Raw genomic sequence first — 24535 nt, forward strand, 5'->3', positions numbered from 1 at the left:
ACGGTGCTAGGCGTGGGCAGTAGGTGGAGGGGACAGTACAGCGGGAGGGGGCCTCTCGTCTCGTGTGCTTCCACTCCCTTCTGTGGCACAACTGCACAAGTCTCTTGGACATTGACCGTTAATGGTTATTTTATGACAATTTGCCATAGAGTGCATAGATAGTATTACCCAGGGTGTTTCTAGATGAGATTAACACTTAAATCAGTGAACGCTGAGTAAAGCAGAGTGTCCTCCATAATGTTGGGCCTCATCCAGTCGGTGGAGCAAAAAGCCTGGCGTTCCCTGAGCAAGAGAGAATTTGCCAGCCAGCTGCCTTGGGGTAAGAACCACAGGGTCAGCTCTCCTGGCCCGTCAGCCTGCTGGCCCGAGCTGCAGATTGTGGACTTGCTAACCTCCATAATCATGTGACCCGGTTCCTCACAGTAAAATATATACACACATCCTACTGGTCCTGTTTGTCTGGAGGACCCTGATTAACGCAGACACCTACTGATGCTTACCAGCAAATTCTGCTGAAACGCTTGGCGGGAGGCTACCAGTCTCTGAGGGTTTGAGGGTTCTCTCCAAGGCCAGATCCGCTGCCTACAGACCAGCTCTGGCCCTGGGCAGTCCAGGGAACTTTTCAGTTATCAAGTGAGCTGCAGCCACACCCTCTCCAGTAGGCCTGACTCTCTACTTTGGGAGAAGGGAAGCCTCTATCAAGGCTGTTCTTTCCTTGGATACTCTCAGTCCTGGTGTATCAAGAGTTCTTCCCAATAGCTAATTCCATTACTAGTTAAAAAAACTCTATCAAAATTATCCCCATTAAAATTAATGGTATGGTTTCTGTCTCCTGACTAGACCTTAATACAGTATTTATTGTCACATTTCTACTATATTATGGTTTGAAGTGTTTCATAATAAACCAATTTTTGATCATTAAATATTTTACATAAAATGAAGTGCTTTCCTTTGTCTACTTCTTTTAAGGAGTCCAAAATATACAACCAGACCCATGATTATATTGTATGTATATTTTTTACTAATACATTGAAATTTACATAAACTGTCTTAAAAATATGCATATTGCTTCCAACCATATTAACTCATGTTTTTCAAGACAATACTGGTCATTATTTACACACAACATGATTTACTGTAGAAGTTTCAGAAGTTATTAAAAGCCTTTAATAACAAATCAATTTAAAGTTTTTTGGAAATAATTTCTACTAAAGATTCATAATCAGCATAGTCTTTCAATGAGTGAACAAGTTCATCCAGTAGATACTCTCCTTGCATGAAAGTTTCAAGATCATGAAGCGACCTGTTTATTCTGTGATCTGTGACACGGTTCTGTGGAAAATTATATGTTCTTATTTTCTCTGACCTTCCTTTACTTCCAATCTATATATATTAAAAAAAGATATGAGATACAGTTAGATTCAGGGCAACTAAATCTACAAATTTCATGTGACTGGAGATTAAGCTCTTGCTTTATAATTTGAAACAATGTAAGAACCAAGTTTTAACATGACTCCTCAAATAACATGAGAACATGATAGAGAAAAAAAGAACAGGGGCTTTAAAAGCAGATTAGTATCTGAATCCTCTGCCATTTCAATGCCCTGTGACTTCAGGCAGTTTATTTCAACTCTAATCATTAGTTTCTCCATCTGTAAAGTACAAAGAATACCTACTGCATGGTGCTGATGTACACACAGTGTGGCAGTGATATTCAATGGTAACTAATAATCTCTGAATTGAGTCATCTTCAGTGATGACAAAGTGATGAATTTCCCATTAATATAGTACTGCTAAAAGGTTTGTAGTTATAAAATTAACAGGAAGAAAGTTCAGTTTGCTTTCCATCCTTCCATAATTTTCAGAATGGAGACTCCATGTATGTTTTTAAATAACTGATTAAAAGTCTGAGAAAAACACCCTTGAATATAGAAAACAGAGCACAGGTTTAAGATTATTACAAAACAAGCATAGCCCTTGGTTGAGCTACTTAAATTATTTTTTCTTATTTTGACAAATACATTGGAACCAATTGTAACATACATAAAAACACTTATTTAAAAATGTCCTTTTGAAGTATTTTTTCATTTCAGTTTTACCTGAATCTTTCTAGCATTGTATCTTTTACTTGTTTCCTCTTCTAGATACATGCTGTATAGTTTTGCACGTAACTTCTTCATGGCAATCTCTTTATTTTTCAATTGAGATCTCTCTTGTTGGCATTCGGAAACAACACCTGAATAGTGTTATGAGAATTAAAGAGTTTTAATTTAAAAATCCTCATTTATTATCAAGGAATAATCCTTCTCTCCCTTCTCCTTTCTTTATGAGGACACACACAGGATTCTAATATGAAAGGAAGACTTAAATAATTTTTATAGGTATCAGCATGCTCAAAATTTAAGTTTGAACTACAGTGCAAAGTATTTCCATATTGAAGGCATACATACAAGACAATAAATAGTAATCATTTAATATGGATTGCTTTTCCATACCCTCAACCAGCCACCACAATTTTAAAAATAACTCATCATCATAGAAATGAAAATATAAAAATTAACCCTATTAATAGGGATCATCACTATTAATGTTTTTGAAGATTTCCATCATTTTCTATTCTAGTTTACATACTATGTATTACATAAGACATCATTTTAAAGTTTAACATGAGAATTTCTTCATATTTAAGAAAACAAAACCATCAATCCATTACTCCCATCAACCACTACAGGTAAATGGGAATTACGCCTGTTTAAGATAGGTCATTGTGAGAGTCCTGTATTCTCTTTCTAGATACCTCAGGTTTGCTATCCATCTGCTCTTTGTCACATGTGAATCACTGCAGTTCTACCTAACAGTATACTGAAGGTTCAGGAAATATTTCTACAACTCCATTGCCTACCTACCTACCTACAATCAGAACCTCTGGAGGTCTACGGATGGACTTAATGGAAAGAAGCCCCTGAAATTATATGTAAAACTTTGCGTATGAGCATGTTTTAGTTCCTCAAAAGAACCCATGTCCTTCTCCCTTCAAAAAAAGCTAAGAACTAGTGACTTAGAGCATTTTCTGAGAAAGAAGAGCCCATGACAATGAATTTACTGTGAGGATTTTTTTAAATAGTGATATGTACTAAGTATAAATCTGAGAAGCACTATCCACACCTCTTCAAAGTCACGAATATAGAAATTCCTGGGTTTAGATCCCTTCATCTTCCTGGCTTTGCAACTAACTACCCTGCAGAGTTTCAGCTAAGGAGTCTACATAAATCAAGCATTTAAAAAAATCCTTGGTATATATATTCCTCTGGTAATCGAGGATCTATTTCAGTGGAAAAGTAATCAAGTCATTCAGAATTTGATTTCTTTCTTCAATGTTTTGTGTTGAATAAGTCCATACCTGTTGGAAGATGAACTATCCGGACAGCACTGTCTGTGGTATTTACATGCTGCCCGCCAGCTCCACTGGCTCGCTTGGTATCAATTCTCAATTCTTTAGGATTAATCACTAGATTAATCTATACAGGAGAGGAAAAGTTGGGATTTAAAAATGTTACATGTATGAACTGTTCAAAGGCACAAACTATCCATTTATAAATATAAATACATGCTACGTATAAAATTTATGAGATTTATAGGTTTAATTTTAAGAATACAGAGTAGTTAGAAAGATACCATTATTTTAAACTTTTTTTCTTTTTTGGAAGAGTAGCAGATCAAAATATACTATAAAAACAAACCCTGCTAGGATCCCACAGAGAGGGGCCTGGGATGCCTTACCTCAGTAGGCTGTGGTAATATTGCTACAGTCATTGTGCTAGTATGGATGCGGCCTTGTTTCTCTGTCTTTGGCACCCTTTGTACTCTGTGCACACCTCCTTCAAATTTCATGTGCTTATAGGCTTCTGAACCCCCAATGCTGGCAGATGCATGTCTAAGCCCACCTTCAACATATTGGGGAAAAGAATTCTTTTTTTATTCTTACCATTTATAAACATTTGACCATCACTTCTACCATCTTGAGACTTATTTTTAAAAGCTACAAGACAATCTATAGATGGTAAAATATACTGAAAAACTTTAACAAATCTACAATATTCCATGTTTTAATACTTAATATATTCATTGCTTGTAATAATTAAACATAAAACATTTATGGTGTTAAATGACTCAATAACATGTCTAAAAGACCACTTTTAAAAGACAGTAGTGAGTACTGAATGCCTAACATTTTATAGGCCCTTTCAAAATTGATAATATTTAGTAAATGATGCACATGAAACTACTTAAGCATTCTTACAAATAAATTCCAAAGCCCAGTCTTTCCAGCCCTTTTCCTAGGACATATGTAGATAAATCTATACTTTTCCCAAAACAAATTAAATAGTTCACTGACCTATTTCACTTGGAAAATATTCCAGGGTTTCAAAATGCCATCTTTTAAAAGCAGCATATTGCTGATACATATCAAACATCTCTGAAGTAAACAACATTGCCTCCTGACCCCCAACTCCTGCAGTTACCTCCAGGATCAAATCATTTTCATCTGTTTCTTCTGAGGGAACCAAAAGTAAGAGAATCTGTAAATAAAAAATATCACCCCTTCTATAATTAAGAATTACTTAAAATTTTAAAAAAGAGGCAAATGATTAGATGCAGGATTTTAAATATTTAATTTACGTAAAGTTTCTCTAAGCAAATTTAATATTGCTGATTACTGCCCAACCATCTTGCCAATTAGAACCACATAAGCATAATTTCTAGAATATATTAATGTTACATTTAAGTTATGTTACAAGGTTCAGCTGAAAGAGGTTTTTTTTGGTATTCATGAATACTTTCCATCACTTCTCTACTCCATTAATTAAGAGCTTGCTGTGAGTAGGACACTACTGTGTATAGAATGAAAAAGATTCTAACTGTCCTTTTGTAATTTACAGCCTAGTATGGCAGAAAACAAAAATAAATTGCATTCATTTGGTTTTTTTAAGCTTCTTTAATGTGGAAAAGAAACTTGCAGTTTTGGAACTGAAAAAGCCCTTGGAGATGACCTGGTCCAATCCCCTCATTTTACATGGAAAATGAAGTTAACAGAGATTAAATGACTTGTTAAAGGGCAAAGTGTGACTGACAGACCAGGTAATAGAATGCAAATCCTGTGCCTACATCAATCTTCCTTCCATTATAATGTTTCACATTTCAGTATGTACTAATTAAGGGGATATAGAATAAAAGTCCTTAGATTAGGTGAGTTCAGTAAATAGAGCTACCCACACTTACTGGTTCTTTAATATACAACAGGCATTCTCCTAAGCACTTCACATACTTTTCTTTTTTTATTTTATTTTGAGAGTAAAGCTGGGGACAGTGAAACAAAGAGCTTAAGATAGAAGCAACAGGAAAGAACCTAGGCAGTGCTGCTCTGACCCTCTAGGAACAACGTTATAGGAAGAACCACGCGGGGCTGCATTGACTCACTGAGCAGCAAGTCACAGTAACAGAGTGGGCCAAGGTGGGGCTGCTTTTAGCTCACTAAAAAGTCAGAGGAAAGGGGGTGTGGGAGACAGGTTCAGGGGGGTTAGCCTGAGACAAGGTGCCACTGCCTGCTGTTCCCCTGGTTCCAAGTCTCGTGGGGACCCTTAGGGTTTAGGAGAGAGCAAAATACACAACCGAGAAAAGGAGGGGCTCAAGCATGCTCCAGGGAGTGCGCCCATACTTTGAATTCTTAAAACAATCTTGGGTCAGTATGATTAACAGCTCCACCTTAAGGTGTGAAAACTAAGTTTAACTAGGTTTAGCTTAGTTGAATAATGTCGTTGCCTAATATCACACAGCTATAACCTAGAAGAGCTAGGATCTGAACCTAAGTCTACCTGAATTCTGAAACATCACACCTGATGTTGGTTGGGAGCTATAGTTGTTACTACCTTCCCATCTCTCTAGCCTATGCCAATACAACAGGATCACTGGAATCTTGAACTAACAAATGATACAATTTACATGTTTGTTAATTACTAGCCAATGTGCAGAAACTTTTAATACACATGACCTATTTCATACACATAAAAAAAATAGAAAATGGGTAGAAGCCAAGTTATATGAGATTCTCACTGTATAGTGGAACTTTCCTTGCAGAGTAGGTAGTGAGTTCCACTTTTTTGATGAGTTCCACATTTGGCTAGAGAAGAGAACCTCTAAATTAAGCACCCACTTTCTGAGCTCCTTCCTCACCCTACCATGCTCTTTTACTTGTATCACCAGCGATAACTCTTGTAAACCTTTAAGTTCTGCCTTACAGAATTAAAAAAGGGTGGTTCTAATTTAATATGACTACTCTTCATTTAACTCCTATATGTTCTCCTGCAATTCAGTTCTAAAAATCCTGAGGGCCTACTCTAGGTCTGGCATTCTAAGAGCGCCAAAGACACAAAGATAAAGAAGCGTTCCTGTTCCCAAGGGGCTCACAATCTACCGTCACCACTTAACTTCTCCTACTTATTGTCTACCCCGCCTTCATCTCTCTTACAAAAACAAAAGAGGGGATACAGAATGCCAATATTTCATTGCCTTTCCAGCAAATCCTATTAATGTGACATTCATCCTGTGCCAGAGCTCTACAATCCTTTTAGTGATAAAAAAAGGACCACAGGGAATATGCTTTTTCCTGCTTTAAAAAACTGTTTATAATTCTAAGTACTAACAAGCTAATTAAGTCCTGAATTGTTTTTATTAACCTCTAATAAAATTCTTTAGAAATAATAGCAGTAATGCTTTCTTCTTTGTACAAATACTATACCTGATGCTTCAAATGAGCTATTTCTTTTTGACACGAAGTAATTTCATTCTCTGCAAGTTTCCTTAAGTCTTCATTTTCATCTAAGAGATAAAGGCAGTAGGTTAACTTTCCCTTAATTGGTATTAAATTGCCAACAGAATTCAAGGAAATAATTTTATTGTTATTGTAGCTGAAGGGAAAAATGTCTTTCTTGTCCTTTTAATAACTGCCATTCATTTTATTTATTTATTTAAAATATATCTTTATGGATTTCAGAGAGAGGAAAGGCGAGGGAGAGAGATAGATAGAAACATCAATGATGAGGGACTCATTGATCAAGCCCGCAACCCGGGCATGTGCCCTGACCAGGAATCGAACCCTGATCGCCTGGATCCTAGGTCGATGCCCAACCGCTGAGCCATGTCTGGCCAGGCAACTGCCATTAATTTAAAATAGCATTTTATGCATTAGTTTTCATAAGCATGTAGCATAAAAACTTTTTTCCCTGACAAAGAAAGCATAAATAAAATAAAAACGAAATCTCTACATAACAATATAAAGAAGCTGTTAAACTTTTCTATAATTCTACCGCCATCAGATATTAATGTTAACAAATATTCTTTTAGTTTTCCAACTTCTCAACTGTATAACAAATAAATGCAATGAGCTAGTCAGACCAGAAGAGTAGCAGAAGGTTCCATCGGTTAAACCAAAACTGACCTAAGAAGTAGAAAGTTACTTCCTATCTTATTAGTAAACGTCTCATTAATATAAAGTATCCACCCACATACTTAGACCCTACCCAATGTTTACAGGGTGTTTACATGAAGTACTCCTCTTTCTCTGGCTTTACTCTAATTCTGATTTCATTTTTACCTTTCAAAGTATATTTTCTTATTCCTCTACCTTATGGGCCACATGCAACCTATAGGAAGAAGGGGATATTTGATTTTTTAGCTATTATAAACTGCTCTCACTGTTGAGAGATCAAATTCTTACAAGTATCAGTTTGTATGTTTGGTCAATGGTTAAGAACCAGCTATGCTGGGAACTGGGGATGACACACACAAGGCAAGATTTGAGATAACTTTAATTTCTTTATACTTTTCTAGGGGAGAAAAAGTCACAAAGAATAACAGCCTAAAACACGACGTGATTAAATTTTAAAACAGTAGCACACTGAAGGACTTTTTTTTTTTAGTTTGTTTTTGGGATGGGCAGAAAAAAAAAGTGATTAATTCAAGGAGAGAGAATGACAACAGCAAAATTCAGATCAGCAAGTTCAGAAAGTTGTTGGTTGAAAGGCAGGAAATTATTTTGGCAAGAATTTGGTACAAAAGAAATCTGGGGAGATGGAAAATATGTTGACTCCGAAAAAGGAAAAATGAATTCTAGTCCTACTTCAACCGCTCGGTTCTCTTCGGGGAAAACACCCAACTTCGCTGAGTCCCAGAGTAAAATGAAAGACCTGAGCTGGACGATCTCAGGGTACCTTTCAGTTCTGAAAGGCGGTGTTCTGTAAGGCCAGAGATGGAACTCAAATCTAGAAGTAATTTAAATAAACATACAATTAAATATCAGCCACCAAAGTCTCTGAAGAATACTCCATTTCATCCTCAACACTGATGCCAGCATTACTCTTTCTTTTAAAAGGTGTCATATTTCTGCTTAAAAACATGCTAATTTCCCATGGTCTATACTACAAATTCAGGTGGTCATGCAAGGTTCTTAATTGTTGGGGTTTCAAGTTTTTATTACATTATTAACTGCCATATCTACTCTATGCTCCTGCCATGTTTTATCTCCCAATTTGGTCCTTTATCCTACTGGTCACCTGTGCCTTCAAATCTCTTCTCTTACACTAGCTGGCAACTTCCTTCCTACCCTTCAAGATCCTTTTAAATGCCAAGTCTTTACTTTTTTATAACACTCTGCTCGTTACTGCACAAATTAAAACAAAACAAATGCTCATTCACTTTTATTTTTATTTAACTCCTTAAACTTCTCTTTCTTCACTAGGCTGTAAGCACCTAAAAAGTAGTTTTCATAATTTTTTTGATAGTGGTATCTGACATGCAAAAAGAACTCAGGAGTTGCTGAGAGATATTTTCTGCTGTTTTTAAGCTGAGTAGCATTCTGCCAGCAACAATTTTCTAACATTCTGTCAAATTCTTTACAGTTTGATTTTTAAAATACTTAATCCTCCTTACATCTACTTGGATTTCAAGCCACTTGACTTTTAAGCTTGACTTAAGCTATAAAAACAATTTAATTTTTCTCCAAAAGACATTTTCCAAAATATCCTTAATTCTTTTCTTATACTCCAGGCATTTGCCTTTTCTCTTAAATCACTTAATTTGGACTCTGCTTAACTCTGACCTGACTGCTGCACTAGCCTTCTAAATGTTTTCCATGTCATCTTCATTCTCATTCCAGGCTGACTTCTAAACCACCACAAACCCAGCTTCCTAAGCAACAAAGCTATTTCGAACATTCACTCACCAGTCTAAATGCTTCTGCTGGCTCCCTTCTGCCAACAGGATAAAATCAACCTTTCTTTTTTTTAATGTCTTTATTGATTTAAGAGAGGAAGGAGGGGGGAGAAAAAAAGAGAGAGAGAGAGAGAAACATCACTGAGTCACTGATCTGCTGCCTCCTGCACAGCCCCTACTGGGGATCGATCCCACAACCCGGGAATATGCCCTCACCAGGAATTGAACCGTGACCTCCTGAATCATAGGTCAATGCACAACCTCTGAGACACGCAGGTCGGGCAAAATCAGCACCATCCACCCCTTAGAAAATGTTCCAATCTGCCACTTTTCATAATCTCACCTCTGCCTTGGTTAACAGAGAATACAGTGCTTAAAAACATGAGATCTGGAGTCACTCCAATCCAAACTCCATTCCTTAAAAGCTGTGTAACCTGAGCCTTTATTTTACCTCTATGCTTCAGGTTCCTCTTCTGTCACAGAAGGCTAATAGTACCTACTTAATAGTTTGTTATATGAAATGGATGAATTCATGCCTACAGAAAGGTAAGCAAAGCCTGGAGGATCAATAAAGGCTAAGCTATTATATGCTCTAAGGGTAGGCCTTTATTCTTGCAGGGGGCCTTCCCAACAAGTTCTTCTTGCTCTCCTGGGTCTATTCAAATACCTGTTCTCACTTTTTAGTTGTAGTATAATTAATTCTCTTTCCCCAAATAGACTGTGACCCCCCCCTAGAGTCTGCTACCCCAACGCATGGCCCATGGACCAGTAGCTCGGCGTCCCTGGGAGCTTACAGAAATGCAGAAGCGTGGGCCCCATCCAGACCTGAATGCACACAAATCACGCGGGAAACTGATAAAAACACACGTCTAGGTCTCAGATTCTGAGTCACGTGTCTGCTCGTAGCACGCGCCTCTCCTGACACCCCACCTGGAGAAACTGCGCTGGAGCCCCTGACGGGGACAGGGCCGGCGCACCCAACCAACAGGCGTCAGGTGAGTGCGTACCGGGCGGGGCACTGTGCCCGGGGACGACAAAGGAGGACACGGGGGGCGGGCTCGGTGCGCACCGATGAGCACGTGACCTCGGGCCAAACCAAGGCGGACCGCAGCTCGGGAACAGTGCGCACACCTCACCAGCAGCCCGGTGCGCAGGGTGAAGGAGGAGCCAGGAATATGCTCTGAATCCCGACTCCCTGGACCCCTTACCGCGCAGCAAGGGCTCGGTCTCCCGCAGCTCCTGCTCCTTGGCGCTCAGCAGCTTGGCTGCGGCCACCAGCTGAGGCCCCCCGCCCTGCAGCTGGCAGGCAGACCCCGCCTGGCGCTCCAGGAAGGTGCGCAAGGGCCCGCCGCGGGCGAACAGCTCCTCCAGCAGCGGGCTCCCGCCGCTCAGGTGCCGGCCGCCCGGGGCCGCCGCGGGGCGCGCCCAGAGACACCGAGCGACGTTCCACGCGAGACGGGACCGCATCGCGCCGCCGCCACTGCTCCGGCGGACCAACGCCGGAAGTTCCGTGCGGAGCGAGTCTCGCGACACCGCGCGGAGTTTGGCAAGAGGAGCGAGAGCTGACCGAGCCCCGCCCGGCACGCGCGCGGGATTTAAAGGGCCGCCCGGAAGCTTCTGCGGGAACTTCCGCCGAACATTTAAAGGCCGCAGACCTGGCAGAGGCCGGAAGTTGAGGGGGCAGAGCGGAAGTTGGTAGGGGCGGGGGCGGGAGGCCTTGGGCTCCTCCTCTACTGGCTGGGTCGTGGAGTCTCCTCCTGCGCGATAGGCTGGCGTCCGCGCAGAAAGGGAAAGCCGCCGGCGGCCGCGCCTTTCCCTGAGGGCCAGGGTTTTCCGGAGCGTCCCGCGAGGGTTTCCGGGAACCGCCGTCAGCGGTCGCCCCCGGCGGGGCCCCGCGGAGGAAGTGCCGGTGCCCGCCCGGCCTCTCGTTTCCTAGCGCGAAAGGTTTGGAAACAGGGCGGGCGCCGCGCTTTCCCGGCTCCGTCGGTGGCCGAGGCTCGCGCCGTCAGGGTGTGGCCCGAGTGCTGCAGGCAGCCGAGCAGCGGCCGCGCGACCCCGCTCCTGTCCCTTGGCCCCGTCCCTTGGCCCCGTCCCTGACTCGCTCGCCAGCGGCTTCCTCACCTCGCCCCCGCCGGGCCCGTCGCGCTCGCGGCTCCTCCCGGCTGCAGCCTCGGCCCCGCAGAGCCGCGGCCCCGGGAGCCCGGCCCCGCCCCGCCCCGCGGGACTCGCCGGCGGCGCTGGAGACCTCGCTTTCCACACCCAGAGGCCGGGTCCGAGGGGATGACCCCGGGAGCCCGGCCCCCCCCGCGGGTCTCGCCGGCGGTGCTGGAGACCTCGCTTTCCACACCCAGAGGCCGGGTCCGAGGGGATGACCCCGGGTGCCCGGCCCCCCCCGCGGGTCTCGCCGGCGGTGCTGGAGACCTCGCTTTCCACACCCAGAGGCCGGGTCCGAGGGGATGACCCGGGTGCCCGCGCTCCGAGTGCTTTCACTGCTCGGGGCGCTGAAACGCCGGGAAAGCTGGGAATTTATTCTTTAAAAAAAAAAAAAAGTAAAATATGCCCTTGACAAGGTCAAGTCATCCTTAAGCCCTCTAATCAAAACTGTTGAGGACAGTATAAAACCTTAGGAAATGGGCCGGCCTTCGCCTCGCGCCCCAGCTCCAGGGGCGAGCGCGGGGCGGGCGCGGCGGCGGCCGGGCCGCTTCACCACCTTGGTGCTTAGTCTCCGCCGGTGTGTTCAAGCCGCGCCGCTTTATAAGATTGTTTCCCGGTCAGGCGGCGGCTAAGACCCGTTTTAATTCTGATCTGATAACAGGCCGGTCAGGCTGTTTCTCGGAAACAGCTCTTTCCCCCGGCAACACGTGGAGGGTGTTTCTTAAGCCGTGGAAATGGCAGGAGTCATTTGAACTCAACAGGATAAACCTCCCAGCTAAATTCTCAAATCAAGTCCTTTCAGGAATTGACTTTTATTTATAAAAGGTGCGAACATGTAATAAACAATCACCTTATAGAATGTAAAGAATCTGGTCAGGAATTATTTTCCCTCAGATGCCCCAGCAACTTAAATAATACAAGTAAGTGTACCTTTGACTCCTATAATGTTACACCAATGAGAAAACAATAACTTAAGGATATACGGGTGGATTCTTTATTAATTCAAAACATTTTTAAAAAGTCAGTGTAATGCGTGTGCATTTTACAATAATATCCATAGGTTTACACAAGATAGTCAAATGAAAACAGCTGTAATTTGATTTACTTTGAAAACTCAAAGAAATATACATAGTTTGAGACTTCTAAGTTTTCTCACATTATTGTCATGCTCAAATTCTATTACATTTGAAAATTCTAGCATTTTCAGTTAGTCTATTGTACAGAGAGAAAACAGACTCCAGAAAGGGGGAACAAAAACCCAAAACAACTCAAACTGGAGGAAAAACAGTCTGGATTCAGTGTATAGGTGCCTAGTTACTCCGGCATTACAGAACCACCAAGCATGGCGCCTCTCAAGCTGTCTCCATGCGCCCACAGTTTCCTTAGGTCCACTGAGACTGGTGGAGTCCAAAATAGAGAGATGATTAAGTACAGTGACCATGGTAGGGAGAAAACGACACACACTCAACATGATAAACTTCACAGAACCAAACACACTGAAATTATTTTTCATATTTAGCAGACTTACTACAATCATATACAAGAAACGGTGTGTTTATGACACACAGGTTAAAGCAAGGGAAAAAAGTCAAGTCTTTTACATTATTTCGATATTCAGCGTTTATTGTTCATTGGAGGGCAGTATGGGAAAACTCAGCGAAATGATGATCAGTTTAAATTACCTGTTACGACAATTAGTAAGACTAAAGTCTTCACGACGAAAGAGGTGTAGAGGATTAAGGTAATTATACTAAAAGGAAAAACTCCACTTTCACCTCCATGAAATAAGTATTCGAGCTAACACTCTTCAGTTCATTGTATTTTCTCCAAAGGATTTGTTAGCGATGATTTCATGGAACCTCCCAGCAACGCTGAGGAATCATTCGCTCATAACTTTTCAGCTCAGCGTAAACGTCCAGTAAATTTACATGCAGTGTAACCTCTCAAAACTCTATTACTTTATGGTCGAGAAACCTAACGAACACGACCTCAGCCCTCTGATTAAAGCCAACATCACCAGAGACAAGTCCTGATGATGGTATGCGTCTCTGATATCATACGATATAGATGGCACTTGACTTCTGGGGTCTTCCTTCCAAAAACCAGGAACACCTGTCTAACCACGGGGACAACATCAGACAAATTCCAATGGAGGGACGTTTTGCAAAATACTAGACCAGTACTCCTCAAATCTGTCCAAGTCATAAAAAGCAAGAAAAGCTGGAGAAACTGTCACAGCTAAGAGAAGACTAAAGACAAACGACTAAATGTAATGTGGCTTCTTGAATGGGATGCTGGAACAGGGAAAGGTAGAAACTAAGGGATCCGAAGGACGTGTAGACTTAATGCACTATTGGTTCGCTATCTCATGGGTGTGCTGTACATGGAGACTCTGTACTACCTGCAATTTTCCTGCAAATCTGAAACGATTCAAAAACAAAAGGTTGATGAAAAATTTTACGAACATACAAATACCTTTTATTTTCATATTTTCATGGTAAAATTTTAAAAATCATACTATTTTAATATTAAAAAGTTCTTTCTAGTCCATGTCAATATCAGTGTTTTCTAATATCCAGTCTGGATAACTTAATTTTAATTCTAGTCCCCGCATATTTATTTGGCAAATTACTTGATATTTGTATTCTTCCTATGCTTGGGAATGTGGCTTTATTTCCAAAGGAAATAAAATTTTCAAGTGATTTCTCTTATTTAAATTTTGACTTAAACCTATAGTATACACACACACATACACACATCTAACTATATTTATATCTCCATGTGTATGTGTGTGATTTTTTTTTTACTTGATTGTAGATTCAGGGTGATGTTGATCAACTAAAAGCAGTGATTTTGAATCACATTATTGAACAAAGCAATAACATCTATTACTCCATCTGAAAATAAGCTTGGTAGTATCCTTTTGGATGAATAACTACATCATATTTTTAAAGTATGGTTTGAAAAAATGTGGGACGAGTGCATTAAAATGGCATTTAATACATTCTTGAAAATGGTCATCATTATTGAGTTGGAGAACTTTGTTAAAATAGTAATATGTGATATTTTATTCTTTCCATGTTTATTTCATTTCTTTCTTATGACTATCCTGTAAATTAAGTATATTCCTCATTTGAAGATGAGGAAACATGCCCAGGATAAATGATTTGCCCATAGTCACAGGAAAGAAATGTAGCTTGAAATCAAATTTATAATTAAAGCCTCATCTTTGGAACTAAAGCTTAACAATCTGTTGTGTGTTGCAAGGATACTATTAAGAGGGTTACAGGGAAGATTTGAAGCAAGTTTTGGTATCAGTTTTATTGATAAATACCCGCAGTTGTAGCAAGTGAGGAAGAGCTAAAATTTTTACAGATTTAATACTATTAGGAGAACTAACATGTTGGTCAGAAATTTATAAAGAACTGAAAAGAACACAAATGCAAGACTCTGTAAAAGTATACTTTGAAAATTAACTGTCACAACTGTCAATATAAATACAGATGCTAGAAATTTTTCTGGAAATATCTTTACCGCCTTTCACAATAATTTGCCAATGTGTGCAGTGCAAAGTTTTCAAAATTCATGTTTTATAGGGTTCTAGCTATAGGAGTTTTAGACCTAAGAAATTTAGGTGGCATTCAAAAGGTTATTTTCTGATTGTATACTTTTTCCTCTATGCATCTGATATATTGTATTTTTTGCAGATGTAATTTGTCACAATTACAGTGACTTATTTTTTCAATATAAGTTAAAGGTGTATAGGAAAAAAAGATAAATTAAAAATTAAGAATCAGGTAGTATTTTAAATCAGCATAATGTGGTGAAAATGTATTTTTGCCCCTAATAAATAAACATAATTTACCTATTTCTACAGTCCTTTTGCAAAACTGAATTATCAGGTAAAATACGATACACACTTCATTCTGTAAGTAAGAACCTAGGCAGCGTTAACGGATACTTACCATTAAACACCTCATGCACCAGGAACAAATATCAGAACTGGTCATCCTATGTACATATTTTAAGATTAAAAAAAAAAAAAAAGACCACATTATGGTCTTGATTTTTGCACTTAATAACATTGCCATCAAAATTGTGTTTTGCTATAGTTGTTCATGTGCCAGTGCATGTACTGTGCTTACAGCTGCCTTGTAACGCTGCTGGGTAAGTGCGTTGCCCTTGGCGGACACACTAACGATTACCCAGAGTGAGGAAGCGTCGTCCGTCCGCTATCAGTGTGATCTCCGTACCATCTCTGAAGAAGCCTGGCTCTCCAGTTTATCTGCACGTAGTTATATATAATCTATACTCTCTACTTCCTTTCCATTCTAGGCACTGGAGAAAAAGCATCAGCCTCTTTCTGTGCGCATTAGGTCCGAACAGTACAAAGCTCTCTTGGCAATCGACAACGCGCGGATGCCTTCTAAAGTGCTAATTCTTCCTCAGCGAGGAATTCACTCACGAGCAAAAACCTAATTCTACCAAACAAATATTGTGCTCTTGGAATGGTAGCATAGACACCATTTGAGGGCATTTTTGTTTGTTTATTATATAGCTCTGTAATGAAAACAGAAGGAATTAATACCATCCTTTAAAACTTTTTAGAGTTGCAAATATACAGACATACTCTTAGAAATGTTAAACGTTTTGAAATTAAATGAGGACCCCCCTCCCCCCCAAATAGGAATTTAGCGCAGAACTGCTGACATAGGATGGTTAGCGACGTCTGCTGGGTAAATCTACTCTAGAATCATTCTCAACACAACTTCCTAATCGGGTTTCAAAAGGATGTACTAACTTCGAAATCTGTGTTCTACAAATGCCCAGGTTAGAGATCGGGGCTCTTTAGAAGGGCCCTTATCTTTTACATTTGGTAAAATACGAAAAGCATTGTCAAACAGACAATTCGTCTAAGAGTCCAAAGTATCTTATAAAGATAATTTATGACTAGCAGGTCACCATCATATATAGTAACAACGAGAATATAAAGTCTACATTTTAAAAGACTGATGCATGCAGTATATCATAGTATGTTACATATTTTCTAGTCATGTGCACCAATTTATTGTGCTTCAAACACGGCAACAAGTATGATTATACAACATATATGTGTATACATCATAGTAGCATAATAAACTCAATCTAACAGAAAAATACTCCAGGAACAATAGAACTTCACAATAGAAGCGATGATTCTTTTAGGTTTTTCTTCACTCTTTAGGGAAAAAATATGACTTTTTGTAAACATCTTCATAGCTATCTTCATATTACTGAAAATTATTATTCAAATATTAAATATCTAATTGACATGGATAACGTATGTCTTAACACTAACACTTTCAGACAAAAACAGGCATTTATTAAAAGAAATTATTATAAATATTTTCTATTTGTATTTTAAGTACATTTTCATAAATAAGGTATTTAAAAGTGCTGAATATGGTAGGATAGTCAGCAACGCCAGTGTAAACAGAACTTTTTTGTTTTCTACTCTGCAAACTTTTTTTAAAATCCCATTCTGTCAAACACTGCAACAGTTAAAATATTTGCATAGGGAATAGATAATAGCCCTTTTAAACATATCTCCTGAATTCTATATAAATTAGAAAATCAAATTCACTTAAAAAAACAATTCTTAAAATGTTTTAAGTTTATGGAAAAAGAAACTTATGATGCCAACCTTTCAAGTAAAATAAAATTTAAGAAGAAAACCCAAACTTGTTTTTTTAAATGTTTAATAAATTAAAAAATGAGAGGTAGTTAAAAATGGCAAAGAAAACCTATAATTTTAATATCATCCTTAATATAAGGCCAGTATTTTCAGTGGATATAAATATTTTTAAAACTTTCATTTTAGGTTACTCAATATTATATTTAATAATTTTAAGATTAAAAAAATAGCTTCCAGGGGATATTAATATTCAAATGTAACGCCTTAATATAAATATGACAATGACTTTTTTGTGTCGGTGCACAATAGGATACTGTTTTCTTGAATCTCAAAAGTACATGCCAATGTCAAGCAGGTATTTTGTTTTAAAGATTTAGTGATACTTTAAAAAATAATATGGCAGCTAGGAGATTTGAGCACTGCACTGCCTTTGAATTATGGATGAGAATTGATAGTTTGGTTTCAACATTTTTAAAATAACTAATTCTTAAGATGCTATGTGAAAACAGTTAAGGTCTGAAATAGAGAATTATGTTCTTCATAACCCTTATAAAACTTTTATTGGTTAAAAACTTAGCTTTTCACTGGATTTTACTTTCAAGGAAAATATGCCACAGGGACAGCTGCTTTTCATCAACATTTTTTTATGATGCTACATGTAGGCGTTCCTTTATTAAATCCTTTCTTTATATTCCAAAACTAAGTTATCAAGCTCATTGGTTTTTTTTCTTGCTAAAGTACATACATTACACAACTGTTTTAGAACTGGAGAGCCAGTCTTTAATAAATTAATTACAGTATCGGACATGGGATATATACATAGACTCATTTTCTTCTGTTACAATTAAAAAGAATATCACTCTGATTTGTCATTGAGATAGAATATCTTCAAATTAGTTTGTGCTTTTTTTCTCTTTTCATCTTATTTTTTTACACAACAAACTCTTCTGCAATAAAAATGCCAGTTTTGGCAGTGGACAACCAGAGGAATCCCCCACTGGGATTTTCCACCAAACAGAGATAAATAGCTCTTTTTTCATGTACAGATATATTGGCTTAGAAATGAGTGTACTGAACACAGTATATAGTGTGTTGAATACAGTGTTACAATTTAAAAATTGGCTTTTTCTGTCTTAGGTTATATTTAAAAATGCAAACCACAGCCAACTTTTTGGCAATTATTTCTGTAAGACCATATTGCACGGAAGTCCTTAAATACAGATATAAGTTACGCCATTGGATTAAATATTACAACAACTACATGGCAAATGAAGCAGTTTTACTTTGCACATGCAGTCTCTGGAGATACACTAGGAGACTGTCCATAGGACTACAAGTACAGTTTGCTTGCAAGTAGAATGAGTGTTGACTAAAACAAACTTAATTTGGCAATTCACTGTTTTGTGTGGTATTTTCTCCAAAGTTAACCACGGCTAACCTCGATAAAAATGGAGACAAAGACCATATGGTTTTATTTTCACAGTAGCCTGAGGAATGCTAAACTGTAGTTGTCCAGGAACTCTGCTTCTGGTGTTACTTGACTACTTTTATCTCCCATCCCAGCCCTCCAAAAGGATTCTGTTTTTAAATGAAAATTAAGATTCAGAAGTAGAGCTGGCAGTACTTTCAACAAATGACTTATAAATTTGAGAGTTCAAAAACCTTGGAAAAGAATCTCTGTGCATTAAGGTGTATATCTGAAGTTGGGCATCTTCATACATGTGAGGGTTGGGATCCAACAGATTTCTGTTGATCACCTCTCTAACTCGAGAATCGAGACTGACCTAAAAAGAAATAAGAGCAACACATTAAATACTATTTTTTCAAAAGGTCTCACTTAAAGAACGATAGGTTCATTACATTTCAGAGAAATTCCAAAGAGTACGTCCAACTACCTAAATCTCGACGGTATCTGTCTAAAAGATACCCTCCTTCAAAAGTTGAATTAAACAAACAAAAAACTGTTTTTGACAATTTCTACCTATTGCTGACGTAGCAGAGAATCCCCTCCTATTATGTAACAGCCAGGGTGACCCTCTTTACGGGGCAAGTAAAAATCTTGCAGAGTAGTTCTCTGGAAAAAAATTAACATGTGTCTCAAATGCTGATAGTTTCATATCCCACCAAGTCCTACTTTGTCAGAAGGAGGAAACCGGGGCTGTGGAAGTTCCTCCTAGAGCAGGACCCAGCACACTCTTTGTCTTGGGTCTACCTGGCAAGACACAGGAAGCTGCGTAGTCCTCACATCTGAACACATCCGAAGATCTTGATACTCAAGATTAAGTAGAGGCAGCCTCTGATTTCACAGCCACGTGCAGTCTCCTTGACAAATGGGAGACTGAAGTAACCTCAGGGGTTTTAGAAGTTCAACCATAAAAATGGGCAGAGTTTTTCTTGATGATATCGGTAGTGCAATCTGCCTTCTTGCGCAAACTGTGGTACGATTCCGACCAACCGCTCAGAGCCCATCTCCACTCAATTCGCGGGCCCTGCACACAGAGCATTTCTTTTCAACAAGTTTCTCAGGTAGCTCCCCTGCAGCACGGTCAAGGTCACGCTCACCGGCGGCTGCATGGTTCGAGGTGTGAGCTGTAAACACCGCAACAGCGGCAAACTGGGATGGATCTAGGCGCTTGCCCTGGAGACAGCCAGCGTTACAAGGCAGGCCGTGCGATCCGCAACGTGCTCTGGTTTGAGAGGGCGAGGGCTCTGAGGGGCACGCACCATCTGATCACCCTTGAAGGAAGGGCGAGAACTTCCTCTTGCCCAGGTCTCCTTCACTGAAAACAAAAGTCTACTTACATACACTGTCACCCGAGCAGCAGCGTCGGGTTCGTGAACTGCGGAACAAGAGGCTATGAGAATCTAAGACGGAACCTTTCTTCCTTTTTAAAATTTCCTATTTTCCATCCAACGACAGTGTGTAGAGAGACTATTGTGCAGCTGCTGTTACCCCCCCCCCTTCTTTTACATCTCAAGGCAGAACAGTCCATCTGCAGCTACACGGTGGGTTATCTGAGGGAAAAAAATCTGCACTGTTAGAGTGGAAAGGTATGTTTTATGTAAATTTTGAAAGGTCAATGTGTCAAGAGGATGGTTTTTAATTATTTGGGGTTCACTTTAAAGCTTTTTTTTAACCCACTTATTTCACCTGATTTGCTAGCTTCAGGGAAGAGATCCGGATTTGTGAGCAGCACTGGAGGTTCAGTGTTTGTATGGCTGGTGCTGGCCACTGTGTCATATTCTTGCTGGAGGCGAACCCAGCACCAGAGCCCCTTCTTTCTCGCCAGTCTTTACCCACAGATGTCACCATCCCTGGTTATTTGTCACCACGTAATTGGGGCTGCCTGGAAAACTTTTCCTGAAATGGGGCAGAGCTGCTTGGTTGTCTTTTCCATGTAACTTAAGCATAATACTATAAAGTAATAGTTGAATGTTTAAAAAAAGATTCAGCAGAATAATGGCTTGAAGTAGAATCTCTGAGAGGAGAAATGCAAGTGGGAATTCAGAACACTCATTAATCAATATAATGTTACTTGAAAAGTATGCAGAAATTCTGCGAAGAGATTCAGTTCTCTTTTTTCCTCACTAAATGCTGATCCTGTTGGGACTGGTAGGGCATGCTGTTAAGGGAAGTGAAAAAAATAAATGGCAGTTAGGACACGTTTGGGGAACGGAACTAAGCTCTGCCCTGAAATGGCATGTTAGCAAAACCCTGCAAGAGGCGAACCATCACCGAGTCCCGACTGGCGGCCTCAGTCCTCACTGTTGTACGAGTCTAGGGCACCCTGATCCATACTTACGTCTCACGCTGTACTCAAGCCTGTGCAAACCTCTCGTATTTATACCTACATATTTCATCATAATTATTCGGCAGAAGCTTTTTTGGCTCTGGCTTCTTGTCCCACCCATTGTTTCAATTAAGTCCTGGGTCTGAAACAGTCCCAACGATGGACCACTCATCTTCCATCTGTGGTCCCCAGATTCCTAAGCTCTGTGGTCCATGTGGAACTGGGTCGATTGATACACCCTGGCGATGGCTGCTGTGGGAGGATTTGTTAGGAAACGGTGATGCAGACCAAATTTCTGTGGTCTAGCTAGACCAACTTACATACAGAAAAAAATTAAACATCTCTTGGCTGAACTATATAGTCTTTGTCATCTAATTGTAATTAGATTACTTAGGTTTTATTCTCTGTGCTAGTGTCATGGGGTCATCAAGTACAAAGTAATACAAAGTACAGAATTTTATCTCAGCTTTTACTTAAAAATATCATTTGTGCTTCTATTCAGCAGGTAAATGTTGACATGGGAGTTCTGACTAGTTGATCTTACTCTGTAATGTGGTGTTATAATAAGGTGAAGTCTCACCAAATGCACTCCACTATTTTTATAAATGGTACTTTTACTTTCAAACTTGAGAACTTTTTGTTTCAATGGAGAAAGAAATGTTGGGTTAGTGATAAAGAAAGAAGGTAATTTATTTCTGAAATAATAACACAGTTGAATATGACATAATCGTTTTTCAGTCGCTGGAATCATATTAGTTATCTTAAGATAGAGAAACAAAATAACTTGATTTGCTAAGTATCTTGAGTCCTCATTGTAAAATTGTTTCATTTGTTTTTTCAAATTAAAAACAGTAGTGAAATATCATAAAGCAGTACCATTCAATGTTTAGTTAACACATTTGCTATTTCCATTTAAAAAAATAAAATACTTAGGAAGATTCAAGATATTGGCAGAGTAGGGGAAGCTACACTCACCTCCTCCCAGCCAAACTAGAATTGGGGCTAAAATGTAGCGTAATCAACCTAAATAACCAACTGAAGACTAGCTGAAGAGACATCTTATAAACAAGGTTTACAGAGCAGAAATAAAGAAAATAGTCTAAAAAAAATACAAAAGATCAATGAAATGAAGAGCCAGTTCTTTGAAAAGATAAACAAGATGGACAAACCTTTAACCACACTCATCAAGAAAAAAGAAAGGATCCAAATAAATAAAATTGGGAAGGAAAGAGGAAAAGTAACAACTGACACCAAAGAAATACAAAGAAAATATTATGAACAGCTATATGCCAACAAATTGGACAATTTGGAAGAAATGGATACATTCCTAAAAACATGCAATCTTCCAAAACTGGATCAGGAAGAATCAGAAAATCTGAGACCACAGATTACAACTGGTGAAATTGAAGCAGTAATAAAATAAAAAAATACTCTGAATAAACAAGGTCCTGGAGCAGATGGCTTCACAGGCAAATTTTACCAAACATTCAACGAAGAACTAACACTTATCCTTCTCAAACTATTCCACAGAATTCAAGAGAAAGGAAGACTCCCAAGCTCATTTTATGAGGGCAGCATTATCCTAATTCCAAAACCAGATAAAGACACTACATATAAAGAAAATTATAGGTCAATATCCCTGATGAACATTGATGCAAAAATCCTCAACAAAATACTAGCAAACCGGATCCAGCAACACATTAAAAAGGTCAGGCACCATCACCAAATGGGATTTATTCTGGGGATGTAAGGCGGCTGCGATATTCGCAGATGAATAAACGTGATACATCACATAAACAAAATCAAGGATAAAAATTACTTGATCATATCAGTAGATGTAGAGAAAGCACTTGACAAGATCCAGCACCAATTTATGATAAAAACTCTCAACAAAGTGGCAACAGAGGGAATATACCTCAACATAATAAAGGCCATATACGACAAACCTAAAGTCAGCATCATACTCCATGGGCAAAAACTAAAAGGGTTTTCCTTAAGACTGGGAGGGAGCAAGACAGGGATGTCTGCTTTCCACGCTTTTATTCAACATAGTCCTGGAAGTCCTAGCCACAGAAATCAGAGACAAGAAGAAGAACTAAAAGGCATCCAACCTGGAAAGGAGGAAGTAAAACTGTCATCACTTGCAGATGACATGAGACTGTATATAGAAAACCCTAAAGACTCGACCCATAAACTACTAGAACTTATGAATTCAGTAAAGTAGGATACAAACCATCCAGAAATCAGCTGCACTTTTATACATCAATAATGAACTATCAGAAAGGGAAACTAAAAAACCAATCCTATTTACAGTTGCTTCAAAAAGAACGAAATACCTAGAAATAAATTTAGCACAAGGATGTAAAAGAACCGTGCTCAGAAAATTACAAGACACTGGAGAAAGAAACGGAAGAAAACACAGAAAAGTGGCAGCACATACCATGTTCACAAATAGGAATAATTAATATAATTAAAATGTCCATTCTACCCAATGCAGTCTACAGATTCAATACAATTCCTATCAAGAACCAATGGAGTATTTCACAGACCTAGAGCAAATGTTTCAAAAATTTGTATAGAACCACGAAAGAGCCCAAATAGCCACAGCCATCTTAAGGAAGAAGAACGAGGCTGGAGGAATCACACTACCTGATCCAGCCTATATTACAAGGCCACGGTCATCAAAACAGCATGATATTGGCAAAAAGAGACATATAATATAGATCAATGGAACAGAATAGAGAGCTTAGAAATAAACCCATGCCTTTATGGTCAATTAATATTTGACAAAGGAGGCAAGAACATACTATGAGGTAAAGATGGTTTAGTCAATAAGTAGTGTTGGGAAAATTGGAGAGATGCATGCAAAAAAAAAAAAAAAAGAGGAAACTAGACCAACCTCTTACACCACACACAAACTAAATTAAGACTCAATAACAATCCTAGAAGAAAACATAGGTAGTAAACTCTCAGACATTTCTCATAGTAATATTTTTTCTGATATATGTCCTTGGGCAAGGGAAACAAAAGAAACATAAACAAATGGGTCTACATCAAACTAAAGTGTTTTTGCAAAGCAAAGGAAACCATCAACAAAATGAAAAGACAACCTACTAATTGGGAGAACACAGTCTCCAATTATACACCTGATAAAGGGTTTATATCCAAAATTTATAAGAACTTGTACAGCTCAACACCAAAAAAAAACCCCACCAAACAACCCAATTAAAAAGTGGGCAAAGGACCTGAACAGAACTTCTCTAAAGTGGACTTACAGGTGGCCAATAGACATGTGAAAACATGCTCTATGTCATTTATCATCAGATCAATGCAAATGAAAACCTCAGAGTGTTATCACCTCACAGCTGTCAGATCGGATATCATCGGTACATCAACCAACGACACATGCTGGCGAGGGTGTGGAGAAGGGGGACCCTGGTGCCCTGCTGGTGGGAATGCAGACTGGGGCAGCCACTAGGGAAAACAGTATGGGGGTTCCTCAAAAAATTAACAATGGGGCTGCCTTATGACCCAGCAATTCCAATTCTGGGAAGTTCTCCAAAGAAACCTGACACACTAATTTGGAAGAGTATATGCTCCCCTGTGTTCACCGCAGCATTATTCCAACAGCCAAGATTCGGAAGCAGCC

At 39.4% G+C, this 24535-nt stretch overlaps 2 protein-coding genes, 1 long non-coding RNA gene and 1 pseudogene across 4 annotated transcripts in view; 2 read left to right on the plus strand and 2 right to left on the minus strand.

The window, feature by feature from the left end:
* Nucleotides 1-998: 998 nt before the first annotated feature.
* MTRF1L (mitochondrial translation release factor 1 like) lies at nucleotides 999-10798 on the minus strand. Its single transcript, XM_016215936.2, has 7 exons — nucleotides 10476-10798; nucleotides 6797-6876; nucleotides 4397-4580; nucleotides 3781-3944; nucleotides 3401-3518; nucleotides 2100-2236; nucleotides 999-1383 (listed from the first exon to the last, which is right to left on the minus strand). The coding sequence occupies exons 1-7, from the start codon at nucleotides 10732-10734 to the stop codon at nucleotides 1183-1185; spliced, it is 1143 nt and encodes a 380-aa protein (XP_016071422.2). The 5' UTR covers nucleotides 10735-10798; the 3' UTR covers nucleotides 999-1182.
* A 1153-nt stretch (nucleotides 10799-11951) lies between these two features.
* On the plus strand, nucleotides 11952-14439 carry LOC148093150 (uncharacterized). Its single transcript, XR_015714585.1, has 2 exons — nucleotides 11952-12341; nucleotides 13323-14439. It is a non-coding gene; the product is annotated as an uncharacterized LOC148093150 (long non-coding RNA).
* Nucleotides 14440-14815: 376 nt separating this feature from the next.
* Nucleotides 14816-24535, minus strand: part of RGS17 (regulator of G protein signaling 17) — a 34492-nt gene continuing 24772 nt past the window's right edge. For both annotated transcript variants that reach the window (XM_016215935.2, XM_087817697.1), the window contains one exon: nucleotides 14816-18879. In XM_016215935.2, coding sequence (XP_016071421.2) covers nucleotides 18691-18879 — 189 coding nt within the window. In that variant the 3' untranslated portion in view covers nucleotides 14816-18690. The remainder of the gene's footprint in view (nucleotides 18880-24535) is intronic.
* LOC148093151 (protein yippee-like 5 pseudogene) lies at nucleotides 19474-19836 on the plus strand (annotated as a pseudogene).

This window comes from Miniopterus natalensis, chromosome 5, assembly GCF_054644295.1.
Source record: "Miniopterus natalensis isolate mMinNat1 chromosome 5, mMinNat1.hap1, whole genome shotgun sequence".
Lineage (NCBI taxonomy): Eukaryota > Metazoa > Chordata > Mammalia > Chiroptera > Miniopteridae > Miniopterus > Miniopterus natalensis.

Bases quoted from the DNA above. Each gene is read 5' to 3' on its own strand.
- MTRF1L (XM_016215936.2), bottom strand. From the start codon at position 10,734: ATGCGGTCCCGTCTCGCGTGGAACGTCGCTCGGTGTCTCTGGGCGCGC. The intron at 3,945-4,396 runs GTCAGTGAACTA...AATATGTTGAAG, and splicing joins ATATTTTCCAAGTGAAATAG to GTGGGCTTAGACATGCATCT. The intron at 2,237-3,400 runs GTATGGACTTAT...AACACTATTCAG, and splicing joins GATAGTTCATCTTCCAACAG to GTGTTGTTTCCGAATGCCAA.